The sequence below is a fragment of the Lagopus muta genome, chromosome 14 (assembly GCF_023343835.1).
Source record: "Lagopus muta isolate bLagMut1 chromosome 14, bLagMut1 primary, whole genome shotgun sequence".
NCBI lineage: Eukaryota > Metazoa > Chordata > Aves > Galliformes > Phasianidae > Lagopus > Lagopus muta.
In genome coordinates this window covers 4,717,496-4,731,448 of record NC_064446.1, presented here as the reverse complement: position 1 = coordinate 4,731,448, position 13,953 = coordinate 4,717,496, and the positions used below count along the sequence as shown (strand labels likewise).

Here is a 13,953-nt window from a genome sequence, read left to right as displayed (position 1 = left end):
TCAAGTGTAATTCTGCCTAGATGCTAAATATAATCTGTAATTGTATCTTAATTCCAAGATGTAATTTAGGCTATGTTTATAATATATCTTTTGAAGCCCATCGTGAAGGAAGCATAAACAGTATGTAGTATTGAATATGAGTGAGAAGCTCGGAGGAGAAGAAATCACGTTTATTTTTCATCTTTTTTTTTTTTCATTTATTTTCTCTTTGTAATGAACTTCTACATTCAATAATTATTTTTGTAGAGAGTAAAAGCTTACATTTTCTCACTCATCCAATGTTTTACATTCACATGATTCAATTAGGCCGATCTGTATAATTCGTTATACATACAGTTTGCCTGGAGAAATTGCTCTGTCTTGCACTGAGGACAGAAATCTGGCCATTCATAACTACATAGTTCAGTTTCATGTAGTGTATGCTAAAGAGCAGTAAAGGTAAAAAGTATTTTTTTAATCAATATGGATAACAATCAGAGGTTCAAGGTCTCAGTGCTTTGGAAGAGTGAGATGAGCAGAGCCTCGTCCAGCATGTTGGTAGAGATGCAGCTGCAGTTTTGAAAGGTGAACATAGTGCAGCAAATGTTTGAGATGATACTGCTTAGAACTACAGTTAGTATTAAAAGTACAGTTGCAATTCCGGGTGTATAGTGTAATTCTTGTAAACCTGTGTGTCAGTGCTTTAAGAGGGCGTGTTGATGTCTACATTCCTTGAAGCTGCAGTTTCAGATCTCAGCTAGGTTCTTCCTTCTGGGAAAGAATAGAGTACTTCATTCGTGATAATGGTGCCTTTTAGGTGTGAAATTAAAACTGAATTCAGTTTGCTTTGTGTTAACATTAAATGCTCACAGTTGCTCTGAGACATTAGAGTTTCTATTGTGTTTTTCTCAAAAGTATCCCTTTCTGATGCTGTAAGCCTTTTTTAGCAGCGGCGGTGTTTGGGCAGTGCTGGCGGTGAGGATCTTCTGCAATGTGATGTGGGACCTGTCAGGCTGAAAGATACTGTGCTAATTAATACAAATATAAACACCTTTCTGATTAGTTACAACCACCTAGTTCAGATGCAAGACCAAAAAGGCTGCAGCCTTGGCTCTTTAAATTGCCATAAGGAGTGAGTTCATTTTATATATTCTGAGGAACTGATTAATCTTGTGCCAGTTTTCTATGCTCTCTACAATCTAAGGGCTGTCATGAGAATAAATGAATAGTGCACTGCATTCTGCCTCCCTTTAAGGTCTTTGTTGTGAGATTCCAGATTGTAAAGGTAGCATGCAATACTGCTATCCTTCTTGTGACAAAAAAGGAGTCTCTCAGAAAGTGGCACAAAATCAAAACATTTCAGTTTTCAGGACCAAAAAGAGAAAAGTTAAAAAGTATAAAATAAGAGTTCTTTGTCAGTCCCGGGCAGAACAGTGCCTGGGGAACTGAGAGCAATCCAAGGTAGCACTGCTGTTCCTGCAGTCGGAGGCTCTGTCGTTATCCTTGGAACTGAGGACGGGGAGCCATACCTGCTCCCCACTGCCATCCCCAAAAGTAACAGCAAGTGTGTGTAAGCTTTTCAAGTATTTTGGAAGTGGAAAGGCTGAAGTTGGATATAGAGGAATGAACTTTCAAAGCATTGCATGGCAGATAAGCAGACAAATCACATTACCACTAATGGGATTTGTGGGCATATCTTTCATGCTGTGCTTTGAAAATTCATTCCTTTCAATTTACTGACGTACATGAGGAAAGAAATCAGTTAGCTTGGAGGGAGTGTGTGAACAATTTAAATTTAAAAAAAAGAAAAAGGTTTTCTTGGGTCCCCCCATTTCTTCCCTATGAACACAGTGACAATGAAATGTCTTATGGCTTTCCTTCCATCTCCTGTTTCATCTTCAGTAACGTTTATTCAAATGAAAGCAATTAGTAAATCTCAGCAGAAGTTTGGCCTATTGTAACAATGCACCCATTCATCGATTTTATTTTATTTATTTATTTTGTGGTATTTCTATAGAACGCTTCTGGGGCTAGAAATGCCTCATAAAGCAAGAGCCCTGTCCTAAACAATTTATTATCTAGAAGAGTTTACATGCTGAGGGTGAAATTATGCCTGAGGAACACTTTCCGTAAGATTGTTGAAGTCAACTTTCCACTGTGCTTTCAGAAAGGCACTGTATCCCTGTGTCACCCTGGTGAGCAAAGAAAGCGTGCCTGACATCTCTGCCACGAAGGGGAGCTCTGTGCTGCCCTTGTGCTCAGCAAGCACTGGCACTGCAGAGTGCAGAGGCAGAAATAAGAGTCTGCCTCAGTTTCCTTCTGCTTATGTCCTGGAAAGCAAGGCATCAAAATTCAAGTTTTACTGTAATGACATTTATTAGACCACTGTTATGTAGGGGAAGATAGAGTTGTATTCTCTCAGCAGCTGCAGAAAGGCAAGTAGAACATGCAGCCTGGTATGTGTTACCTATGTTGTTTAATAAGCCTGCTGGGTAAGTAAGTATTCCTCAAGATATTCCTAGTAGTACAAAAAGACAGATTGTGCTTCTCTTGGAAAGTTAGAAGAAATTTAAGATTATGATAATTATTTAAGTAAAACTATTGAAGAGGTCAGACACAGTTAAGTATAGAAAATAGAAATGCAGATGAACAACAATATCAGTTTAACTCAACAGATGGAGAAATTAAACAAAAAAAAAGATATAGAAATAAGCAGCAGTGTAGTTAGTGAAGTTCTCCATTTCTTAAAACTGTAAATTAAAAAAAAAGAAAACCAATACTAAGAAGTAAGATATTATGTTCAACATTATATAGAATAAATAAGACAAAAAAATTGGTTCTTTGTTGGGCAGATGCAGAATGCAGAAATGCCTATTGTTTTGTTGGAAATAGTGAGAGCCGTGACTTCTGAACTTGTGCATTTTGGTAGTGCTTTAAATGGAATTCCCAAATGTAATTTTAATTCAAAATTATTAAGAACATACAGTGCATACCAAATAGCATAGTGATGATTAATGTGATTTACTGAGAATTCATGGCTTTGGAAACGAACCGTCCATTTGTTGTTGAACCTAGTGGTCATGGTCAATAAGCCATACTTTTATTATAAATTCTACAATAATAATGTTAAAACTAGATCAAGTGATCTGTCTTTGAAACAGTATTTTAACTTTTGCTGCAAACAACTGAATGCTCACAAGTAGAGGAGACAATGATCAGTACATCCAAATATTGTACACGACATCTGTAGGATCGTTAGTAGTACAACTGGCAGTCTAGAGACTTTTTTAACCTTAGATGTCTTATAAAACTTTACAGATGAAGTCTCATCTCTTGTGCTTTTGAAATCTCCAGCAAGATATTTTAAAAAATACTTCCCTTGTAATGATAGCTTTTCTTTGCTCTTAATTAAACAGGGTATTTACTGTTGTGCTGGTGAATAACTACACAAGGTTGAGATGCGCAAAGTGAAAAACAAGCTTTGTTTGCCATTTCATACACTGCACTCCCAGCTCATTTAGATGTACTGAAGCTTATGCCCTAGGGTACCTAAAAATCACACTGCTTCTAGGAAATGCTTTGTGGCATAAAAATTCAAAGGTTTGTCTGTGATGTGCTGATCTAAACATCACTTGGTGTGTCTGGGCTGGTGGATGGGTAGAGGATGTGCTGTGGTACAGTGTAGGGGATAAAAATACATCAAACGTGTCAAGGAACTTGGGGACACGTACATACACCAAGGAGTGATGTATACGTGTAGGAACAGCTGTGTCAGGTCAGATAAAAGTCAAATAAGCTCATAACTTATTGCCAGCATCCAAATGTGGATGTCTTGTATGAACAAGCAGAGCAGGTATGTACTTTTTCCCCACTGATGTTCCAATCTCTGGTTTTGGGTTGTCTCTAAGAAGCAGTCAGGTGTCGTGGCAATATTCCTTACTTTGTTCACTTTTCCCATATGATTCGATGTTTGATGCTCTCTTTTTTTACTTACTTGAATGCTGAATTGAAATTTGCAGAGAACTTTATCATTTAGCTCAAACTTTCTCTGTCTGAAAACAGTCAGCTCAGAGACCATTATTTTGTACTCAGAGACCATTAAGTAATGGAATACCTAATGGATATACATGGAGCTAAGGCTACTCTTCTCCAGTATGTTTTATTTTATCTTAATCTTGAATGTTGTCTGCCACTTGGCTGTGCAGTCACTCAGTTGCATTACATGCTTATGCAGTTCTTGCTCTCCCTCTGCCTTGAACAATGCCACATCAGCAGCAGACTTGTCCCCACCCTGCATGGCCTGGTTTTCATTTGGCACCCTACCTTAGCTCAGTTTTTTTTAAATACTATTTTAAATGTCATGTAGATAACATAAGAAAGATGACACTTGTCCACCCAGCAGTCTATGTGCCTTTGTTTTGCCTTTAGAAGGTGGTTTGGGAACACAGTAGCATCTACGGAGCTCTCTCAGAGATCCTTATGAGTACTCCAGCATCTATGCTCCAAGCACACTGGGTATCTCACAGCGTGGTGTTTATTTGTCTTCTGCTTGCCTAAGAAGACCCAATGTGGCATCAACATAGTTTGTGTAGGCATCAAGCACATTTCTTTCATTGGTAATTCACATGCAACTATCACACGTTTGCTTTTGATTATTTTTTTTTTCAGCAGACTGCAATGGAATCAAAACCATTCTATTTCCTGAGAGTAAGTTATTTCATTATGAAAGTTTAGAAGATTGTAAAGGAGCAGGGAAGAACTGAAAGTTCTGGCAGCTAGTCCTGAAATTTAGGAAACGCATTGCTGTGTATGCAGCAAAGAGAAATGGTAACTCGTTCACATGCGTTCATTTTAAAACTGCTCTCTTTGAATAGTGAAGTCTCGCGTTCTGCAGTAATGGTTTTCCAAACACTTTATCATATGTTAAACCTGAGGAACCACAGTTTACAACTTTCTGTGGACACTGTCCCATTCTGCCAGTAGCAGAATACAAAGGAGCCTTTGTGTAATTGCAAGTCCAGGTCCTGAGGTCCAGCAGCTTTCCTTCAGACAGCTGTCATCTATTAATACAAGAAGCCATACAGCCTGCCCGTTGTAGCTGCATACTGACAGTGCTTGTATTCCTCTGCTGCACATGCAGACAAAGACTGGCCAACAAAATTACCTGGAGAAAGGTAAAAAAAAAAAAAAAAAGCCTCTGCAAAACAGCCAAGACTTACTGAAGAATTTTTCAGGCACATGTTGCCAAATCCCTTCGTGGGAAAAGACTTTTACTGTCTGCTATGCAGACATACTGCATACATGAACACTTGCAGAATTGCACATCTGATGAAGGCTAGCTGTTCCACATGTTCAATTTCTAATAATTAGAAGATGCTACCAAAATATGGCTCTCAATTGAAATTTAATTTAGCAAGATCTGGTTGTGTGTGTGTGTGTGTGTTAACATGAATTGTCAAGAGCTAGGGAAGGCTCCTTACCTTTGTCATTACACCCACCCAATATTTCCTGCTCCCCAGCTAGAGAGCATCAGTTAGAGCCAAGCACAGTGTACCCAGGCATTGTGAAAGTTTTTCATGGGCAGTTCCTTCAGACTCCTGCCATTCCTGTGCAGGACGCCTCTGCAGGAGAGGCTCCTAACTGCATTGTATCATAATTCCCACTGTAATAGGGGCACATGATCACAAGGGATCATGGTTTAATTTTATTTTATTTTTTTTTATTTCTTGGGATACATTTATTCTTGCCAAGTCATTCAGGTCATCCATCTTTATGTTCACAGAGGAATCAAATGCTATTTTTTCACCTTATACAACTATATGGGCGGTATGTTGTTTTAATTATCTATTATATTTATACAAAAATCTATCTGCACATCCACTTTTAATTTATATAGTCAGTATAGTGTTTTAATGCATCATAACATAATAAAAAATGCACGTGCAGAAATTTTTTAAACATACACGCTGTAGAATTACATGTTGCTAAGATTTATTAGGAACCTTTGGTTTCAACTTGTCCATGATTCATTAGGGTCTGATTTGGAAATCATACTTTTGTCACTCAAAATTGATTATACCAGAATAACAAGTTTATTTCATAACTGATCAGAAAGGAAATTCTTTCTAGAGTGTCCACTGCCCTATGATAGACTAGCCTGCAAAAAACAAATGTGTCTGTTTTCTAATATTTTTGATGCAGACCAGTTTATCTTTCACATGAAAAGAGATGAAGCTGCTGAAATTAATAGAATACTGTGTTTAGATACATCCTGACGAAGTGAGATCATAGTTTGGGAGGTTCACGGGGTAAAGTACATAAGGGGAAGTGCTTTGCAGTGGTTTAGTATGCATGGCAACTTGGAAAGTTAGTATTTAGAAACACTCATTATTCTGGACACATTTATAATCTTCCCAACTTTCTGAGTTGCTCCAGGAATACTGAATTTCCTGATAAAGCAGTGATGTGTATCTCCCAGTCCTTAACTGGGAAGATGCACTAGGAGTGGGAAACGTGATGATCGTTCATCTGTGTATTCCTCCTTTTAAGGAGTGCCGTAGAGGGAAGGTCTAAGTGCAAAAATTGATTCTGTCGTGTTGTCAGGCTCTCAGTTATAGTGCTTCAGTGAATGAAAAGACCAAAGGTCTCCCATTTTAGAAAAGTGTGTGCCAAGGGAGGACAGAGAGCTTTCCTAGCTTGGAAAATGTTGTCCATTAGACTGAGCTCTGACTGGTGTGAAAACTGGGGCTATGGCCACAAAGTGGGATTGAACTAAAGAAGAGTCTTAGAGAACATTCAAGAAAGTTTCGTATGCCAATTTTCTCCTTTGTCTGGGGACCTGCATGCCTTTGGGGGTTTCTTAAAATAAGGTGTGATTCATTCTGGTAACCTCTACCATATGCAAGTTAGATTGATACTTGACAGCTGTAACACCTTTAGTGCTAAACTAGCTCTTTGCTTTTGTTCTTGATGGACATACAGCTTTAGCTTCCAGTTTTATGTGTTTTCACCGTGTGTGCATGTCTCATTGTGGTAAGGTTGGTTTTTTGTGTTTGTTTTTTTTTGGTGCATTTTGTTTTTTTTACCTAAATTTCAATGGTTTCATTTCATGTGTTGCTGTAGTCTCATTGTTAGAGAATATAAATGTACAATTCAGTCTCCTCAGTTGCTTATGTTAGTGTTAAATGAGCCAGATAAACTGTGACAAGCTCAGTGTTTGAAATTCAAAGCCAGAACGTGAAGAATGTGCTTAAATGCTGAGGAGGAAAGCAAACAAACGCAATTAAATACCTATAAAACATACAGAACTATAATTTATAAATGTATCATATGCATAATATGAAATGGCACTTCTTCTGAAGGGTTAATCTGTAAACCATATGTGGAGCTCAGGAACTGTGTCTGAGTAAGTGGGCTGGTGTGGAAGAGCAGTGCTCCCCTTGGTGTCCGCGAGGCCACGGCTGTGGGGGCCAGGCAGCCCCCAGTGCCAGGTCTCCAGTCTGTCTCAGCATATGGGTCTGGCTGCATGTCCCAGCTCAGCTGGCTGCTGGACAGATAGCCACAGGAGAGAGAAAGCGTGGTCAGAACCCGACCAGAGTGTGGGAAAGGAGGCAGTCATGGCATCACAGGTTGTTCAGCTGTTTGAAACAGCAGACACATAGAAAAACCAACAATAGAAATAAGCAGAGAAGGGACAAAAATTCTCAAGGCCAAATTTTTCGTCTGATACGCACACACTCAGCTTCTGAGTGGATCCCAGTATTTCTAATTTAATGGGCTTCTGCTTATTGCTTTGCTGGAGGCTTTTTTTTTTTTTTATTAACAGAACAAAAGGTTAATCATATAAATTCCCCATCTCGTGTCATTCTGAAGCAGGAGGGAATAGGTATCTCCTTGTTCTCACTGCTTAGCTGCTATTCAGGCTTGCTATGTGCAGTACAAACACGGAGCTCTCCCTGCAGGCCCCCATGACATACTTTTCACACTGTGCTCTTGGTGGAAGATGAACGCTCCTCACATTTATGATTCCGCTTCTCTTACTGGAAGGATGGGGATGGAACAATGGCTATGTGAGCTGTGCAGGAGATCCTCATCTTTGGCTCTGCAGGGAGCTGCAGCAGATGCACGAACCCCTGCTCCATTAAGAAGGAGCTGTAATTGCACCTACCTCGTGTGTTTGTGATTAAAACACTGAGCGGTGCAGTCACTAATGAAATCATGGCAAACTTGGAAGCAGATGGATCAAGGTTTTCCTTAATATCTTTTTTAATTCGTTGTATAAATCTACCTGGTAATTATGAGTTAGCAACTATAATTCTCTTGGACAGGCTATTAGTTATGATTTCTTTATCTCTTTGTTGTAAAGAGTGGTTCATACTTGAAGCAACAGAATTTCATCTCCTCAAATGACCTACATTTATGGTTAAACCTGCAATAAAGAAATAATTGCAACTTTGAATAGAGGATAAAACACCAAAGTCTAATTCTCCTAGCACTAGTTTTCATTCTGGGAATCTGCAATGCCCTTTGCTTAGGATAGAGGTGCAGCAGGACGCTTGGTGGCAGCAGGTTGGGGCCCGGCCCTGTGCTGCCATGCAGTGTCTGCCCTCAGCGGGGCCAGGCAGCAATCTGCCTGTTATGTGAGCTTTGCCGTGCGTAAAAGAAAATCATTTGCTTGAGATTAGGCTGATAAGCTATTTAAAAACGTTTGTTTTGGCAAAGCGAAAAAAGTTGTAGTTGAATAAAACATTTCATCCGATACAGCTTTTTCGTTAACTTTCCAGGACTTGTTGCTCAGCTAAGCATCATTTCAGGCTATTTTTCTTCATTTGTAAGAATACATGTATGGATCAGTCCCATTCCCGTGGATCTGTGTGTTCCGAGGCGCTGTGTCCGATGGTGTCTCGAGCTACAAACCACAGCTCTGCAGGAACTGCTTTGCCCTGACACTGAAGCAGCAGCAGTTGGCAGTTGCCACTCCTGTCCTCACCGCAGCACTGGCACGTGGCACGTTACCTCACGTGGGTCTGACGCTGCAGGAGGGAACACTGATGGTGCCCATCATTGTAATGCCAGTGTTCTCTGCCAGCTGACAGCGCGTCCCTCAAACACCACTGTAGCACATAACTCAAAATACTGAGTTCTGGCTGGGGGAAGTGAGCGAGCGAGCAGGATGGAGCACACGAAAGTGAACAGAAACTGCACAGCGGCCTTTTCAGTCCGCCACCTCTACTCTGCATCGGGAGGATGTCACAGGGATAATATGATGGAAGTATGGAGATGTATTCAGGTAGCTTCTGTTTATACAAAGCGAAGATGCACATAAATCCACAGCTGAGTGATTCAGACCTGTCAAGTCTCATGCATTATGCACAGGAGTTATTCAATTAGCCCCTGCCGCTGTGCCTATAGCTCACGCTGTTGTGAAGGCACTGCAGCAGCCCTTCTCCCACTCCAGAATCCTCAGCGCCGGCCGTTGCCGCGCGGCTTCCGCTGTTCGTGCGGGGCCGGGTGCGGTGCGGGGCCGCGATGCCCGCGATGCTGCGCGCGGCGCAGGCAGCGGAGCTCCTCGCTCTCGGTTGGAGGTTTGGCAGAGCCGGGTTTGTCGGTGAAGCGTAACCCGCAAAATTAAGACAGAAACTAGTAAACGTGTCGATACGTTGTAATAAACGTGAAATAACTGCACGCTATTATACGCGCAGCTAAAGGTAATTTTACCATCAGTGAAGACATTATCACACACGATAGAAACGTGGGGCAGCACCGAATCTCCGAGAGCGGCTCCGCCTGCGGCGCTGTGCGGTCCCAGCGCCTGCCAGGGTTTGAACTGATCCGCTAGCCGATAAAGAAATGAACGGAACAGATTGATGGGAGTCATCGGGCTTTTCTTTGTGTTTCGATTTTTGTTGTTGTTGCCCGTTGTGTTGTTTTGCTTTTTAGCACACTGCCGTTCCTCCGGGACGAGCCGCCGTAGCGTTTCCCAAAAAGCCGTTTAATTGAAATCAGCTGTATCTCCTCCCCCCTTCCCCCCTTCTCCCCTTCTCCCCGTCCGCGTGCAGCGGCCTCACTGCTCCGCTTTGTGTCTCCGGCAGCGATGCACCTCCTGGGGCTGAACTGGCAGCTGCAGCCCGCGGACGGACACACCTTCAGCAACGGGCTGCGGCCGGGCGCGGCGGGCGCGGAGGACGGAGCGGCGGCGCCACCTGCAGGCAGAGGTGAGCTGCGGGGCCTCGGCCTGCGGGCGCGCGCCCCGGCCGTGCAGCGCTTGGCGAGCCCCGGCCCGTGCTGCTGTGGCGCGTGGCGCGCCGCACGTTGCTGTTATTCCTTTGCTTGAAGGAAAACCGCGTGCCGTAGAGAATGAAGAGCGAGGGCAGCGAGGAGGAAACGTCTGGAACCAGAAACGCTTTCTTAGTCTATGAAGGCATACGTTAAAAAAAAGAGAGAAATTACGTTATCGTAAAGAGGCTTTTAAACTTTTAAATTGAATGCTTTCTAATGATGATGAGGTTCAGGTGTTTGCTACGTAGCACTGCGGCTTTCCCTGGCTCCTACCAGAAGAGCAGCAGTAAGGCAGAACGTGGCCTTCCAGCTCCAGGTGCCACGGAGTGCTTTGCAGCAGGGTGAGAGCGCTCTGTGCTGGTCTGCAGCACAGCTTTGTTTGGAGCTGAGCATCGCTTTGTTCAGTACCCACAGCCCACGCCATGCCTGCTGCTCCCCGAAACAAGCCTTAAGCTAGCAAGTGTTAATGCAGGGCATGTGCATGGTATGGATGGACAAATCTCAGCCAAAGTGGTGTTGGGAGCAAAGCTGAGTTCAGTTCTTCGGCATGCCGGGCCTTTTACAAATTGCAGATTTGCTGCACCTCTGCTTCTTCATGTTTTCTTGTGGAGGCACCAGCTTTGGCTTCCTCCTTTTGTTGGAATGCAACGTCCTTGTTGTGGCAAGACAACTGTAGGTTTTCAGACAGCAGCTTGTTGGCTTGGCTTCCACCTCCTACTGTAGGTCACGCAGTGGATGAACAGCACATCCCTAAGTACCTGGCAGAATGTTTGTATTACTGCTGAACTCCTTCCAGATTGCACACAGGTGAGAGACCCTATGGTTTGAGGCAGGAACCTGAAGAGCCTAGGACCTCAATTATGGTCACTTAGCAGACAACTGCAGTGTTTAACACATTTCCAAATTCCCTCCCCTGCAGCTTTTTGTTGCCATCTCTGTGCAAATGTAGGGCAGCAGAATTGTTGAATTTGAATGTTCTCATCTGCCTGGGGCACTGCAGTGCAAATTCTGGCAGTGCATCCCAACCCTACTCTAATTAGCATTGCACATTTCAAGAGGCAGAGATGCCGGCTGTTGGGGATTGGTAGCCTCCTGTGGAGGAGACAGGAGGCAGCGCTGTTAGTTATGTCTTTAAATTGCTGCAGTTGGACTTCTTCAGAGTGTGTTGGAAAAGTTTTCTTCTGACATTTTGTAGAAGGTTCCTGAAATGTTGATAATTTTGTAGGAGGAAGGAGAAAATGTTTAGGTAAGTCATCTTCCACAGAGGAGTAATGGGAATGACAGGCTTGGGTGAGCACAAGGAATATCTGAAACAGACATTCTTGCAGCAGGGAAGAGTGAAAAGTTTTTCTACCTCACCATTCATTCTATTATGTTCAAGTTAATATTGCTACCCCAGCAGTTTTTAGGAAAGCCTCTGACAGCTTTTAACACAACAACCATTTTCAGGACTCTGGCTGTGGAGAGTGACCTTTTTATAATTGACACAGCTCAGGATGAAGCCATTCTTTTCAAAACATGGCTCTCCCAAAGAAACCTTTAACCCCTAGTCTGAAAACAGCCACTTAAACACAAGCTGTGCCTACTCAGCAAGTAAGGCATTTTAAAGAAGAGCAATTCAGACGGGAAAAAGAGGCAGATACTTCAATTTGATCTGCTTGTTCCTTATTAAGAGACTGAATTTAGGTAAGACATAATAAAAATGCAATTTAAGGGAAACTTGAATTACATTATTACCACATTTTCTTATCAGAATGAAAACAAAATTCACTATTAAGAAAACACAATTGGACATTTTTTGTAATTGCACACTATGTATCGCTGGTGCTGGGGTTGTCTGAAAGGAACAAGCAAATGCAATGGGCAGAAAAGTCCTCAGTGCTGCTGTAAAACCACAGGGGAAGTCCACCATGCTCTGGCTGCAGGGAAGCCCCAGATGACTTCCTTTGCCTTTAGGCTCTCATACCTGTGCTGAACTCCAGATTTTGATTAATCGACAAATTGAGGAGATTTTGCTTCTTAACAAGTGGTAAGGCAGTAGTCCTTCATAGTGCATTAAAAAACAGAAGTTGGGGCTGCCTTGGAGTCATGGAATTGCTACAGGAATGGGATAGATGTTATGAAAAAAAATCTGAGAGTGAAGCCTGTTGGTCTGTTACTATTACAGAAGGATAATGTTAGAATTTTGGTGTAATCAATCTAGAAGAGGAAAAAAGGAAAAAAAGAGTGTTTGGGCATAATCATTTCTTCACCAACAGGTGAACTAAGTGACCTTACAGTGCTTTCATTTGCCTGGATTCTGTTAGTCTGTGCTATGAGTATATTCTAAATTTAAAATTACATAGCAGGCTGGACACATTTCCTGACAGTATGTGCAGTTTCCTTTCTAATTGACAGAATGTACTATAAAAGTCAACTTTAATCATTTCAGAGTGCACCTAAGATAAGTGTAATTCATGTGGAATTATCCGAAGTAGCTCCAGCTGCAATCCCAACTGCAGTATACTTTAGAGATTTTTTTTCTGTCATTTGATATATTGTCTTTGGTGTTCTCACAAATTCATCACATTTTATATTACTTAAAACCAAAAATCAAGAATTTCATTATTGTTTTTATACTTTATGATTTGCTAAGTTAAGGTTCCATACAGCTGAAAAACAAAGTACAAGATGGACCCTAGAAATGAGCATTTTAAAAGATACCAAAGGCAATTATAGGCAAGGAAAGATCAGTTTGGTTACTATATATCTGTTCACTAATTGGAAAAAGCAGATTTGCATGTAAATTCTGATAGTCAGATATTCCTGGGTTTGGGTGTTTTTGAACCAACCAGCTTCATCCAGGTTCATCTCAGTGAGGCACTTTAGGAAGTCCACCAAGGCATGTGGATTTCAAAAACTGTGTTACCACCAATGAAGAATACTTACTTCCAGTTATCAGGTTCAGTGCATACAGTGGCAACAACAAAATGAAGAAATGTAAGTCTTCTGTTAAATTTTATATTGTCCTCTGGTCTGAACTTACGTCCTTGAGATGGATGCTTAAAACCTGTCAGATCTAGGGAGACAAAAAACGGAATTCTACTCATTTAGCAGAAATTTGCTTTGCATTGGTATGGAAAACTGCAGTCTGCAGTCATTGTGAAGCTGTGTAGCTTGTCTTCATCTCTCTCCATGTTACGATGAGAAAGAGTTGAAAGGTTTGCATACAGCAGTGTTTCTTTAACATTTAAAATATTTTATTATCAGAGCAGCAAACAAGCAGCATTAAAGAAATGATAAATACTCTACATTGAAAGAATCTTTACATATTGCTGGGGATTCAAGTGAAATAAGTTGGTCCCTGACCTGAGTGCCAGGAACAATGACTCTGAAAATGGCACAGTCATCAGTATCAGGACTGGGGGCCACGTGGAGGGACTTCATTGTCATGTTGCAGAAAATTAGAAGATTTAAGAAAACAAAACAAAACAGACTTCAAAGCTCATTAGCAATGTAAACTGCATGCATCTTTGGGTTCCAACTGTTTCCTTTTAGACGCTTTGAACAGATGATCAAAACGTAATAACAGTCAATGTATTTTAAATGTCACTTCCGTTATCTTCATTCAGTTTAATTAAGACGTGCTGTCATTTTCCAGGTGGATTAATCTTACCAAATACTTATGTGGCTAATGTAACTTAGAACTTAATTAAC

The 13,953-nt window shown here is 41.5% G+C and overlaps 1 protein-coding gene across 9 annotated transcripts in view; it reads left to right on the top strand.

Annotated features, from left to right (window-relative positions):
* Nucleotides 1-13,953, top strand: part of TENM2 (teneurin transmembrane protein 2) — a 1,003,091-nt gene that overhangs the window by 872,492 nt on the left and 116,646 nt on the right. For 8 of the 9 annotated variants that reach the window (XM_048960703.1, XM_048960704.1, XM_048960706.1 and 5 more), the window contains one exon: nt 10,071-10,193. The exons of the other annotated variant lie outside the window; for it this stretch is intronic. In XM_048960703.1, coding sequence (XP_048816660.1) covers nt 10,071-10,193 — 123 coding nt within the window. The remainder of the gene's footprint in view (nt 1-10,070; nt 10,194-13,953) is intronic. 9 annotated transcript variants of the gene reach the window in all.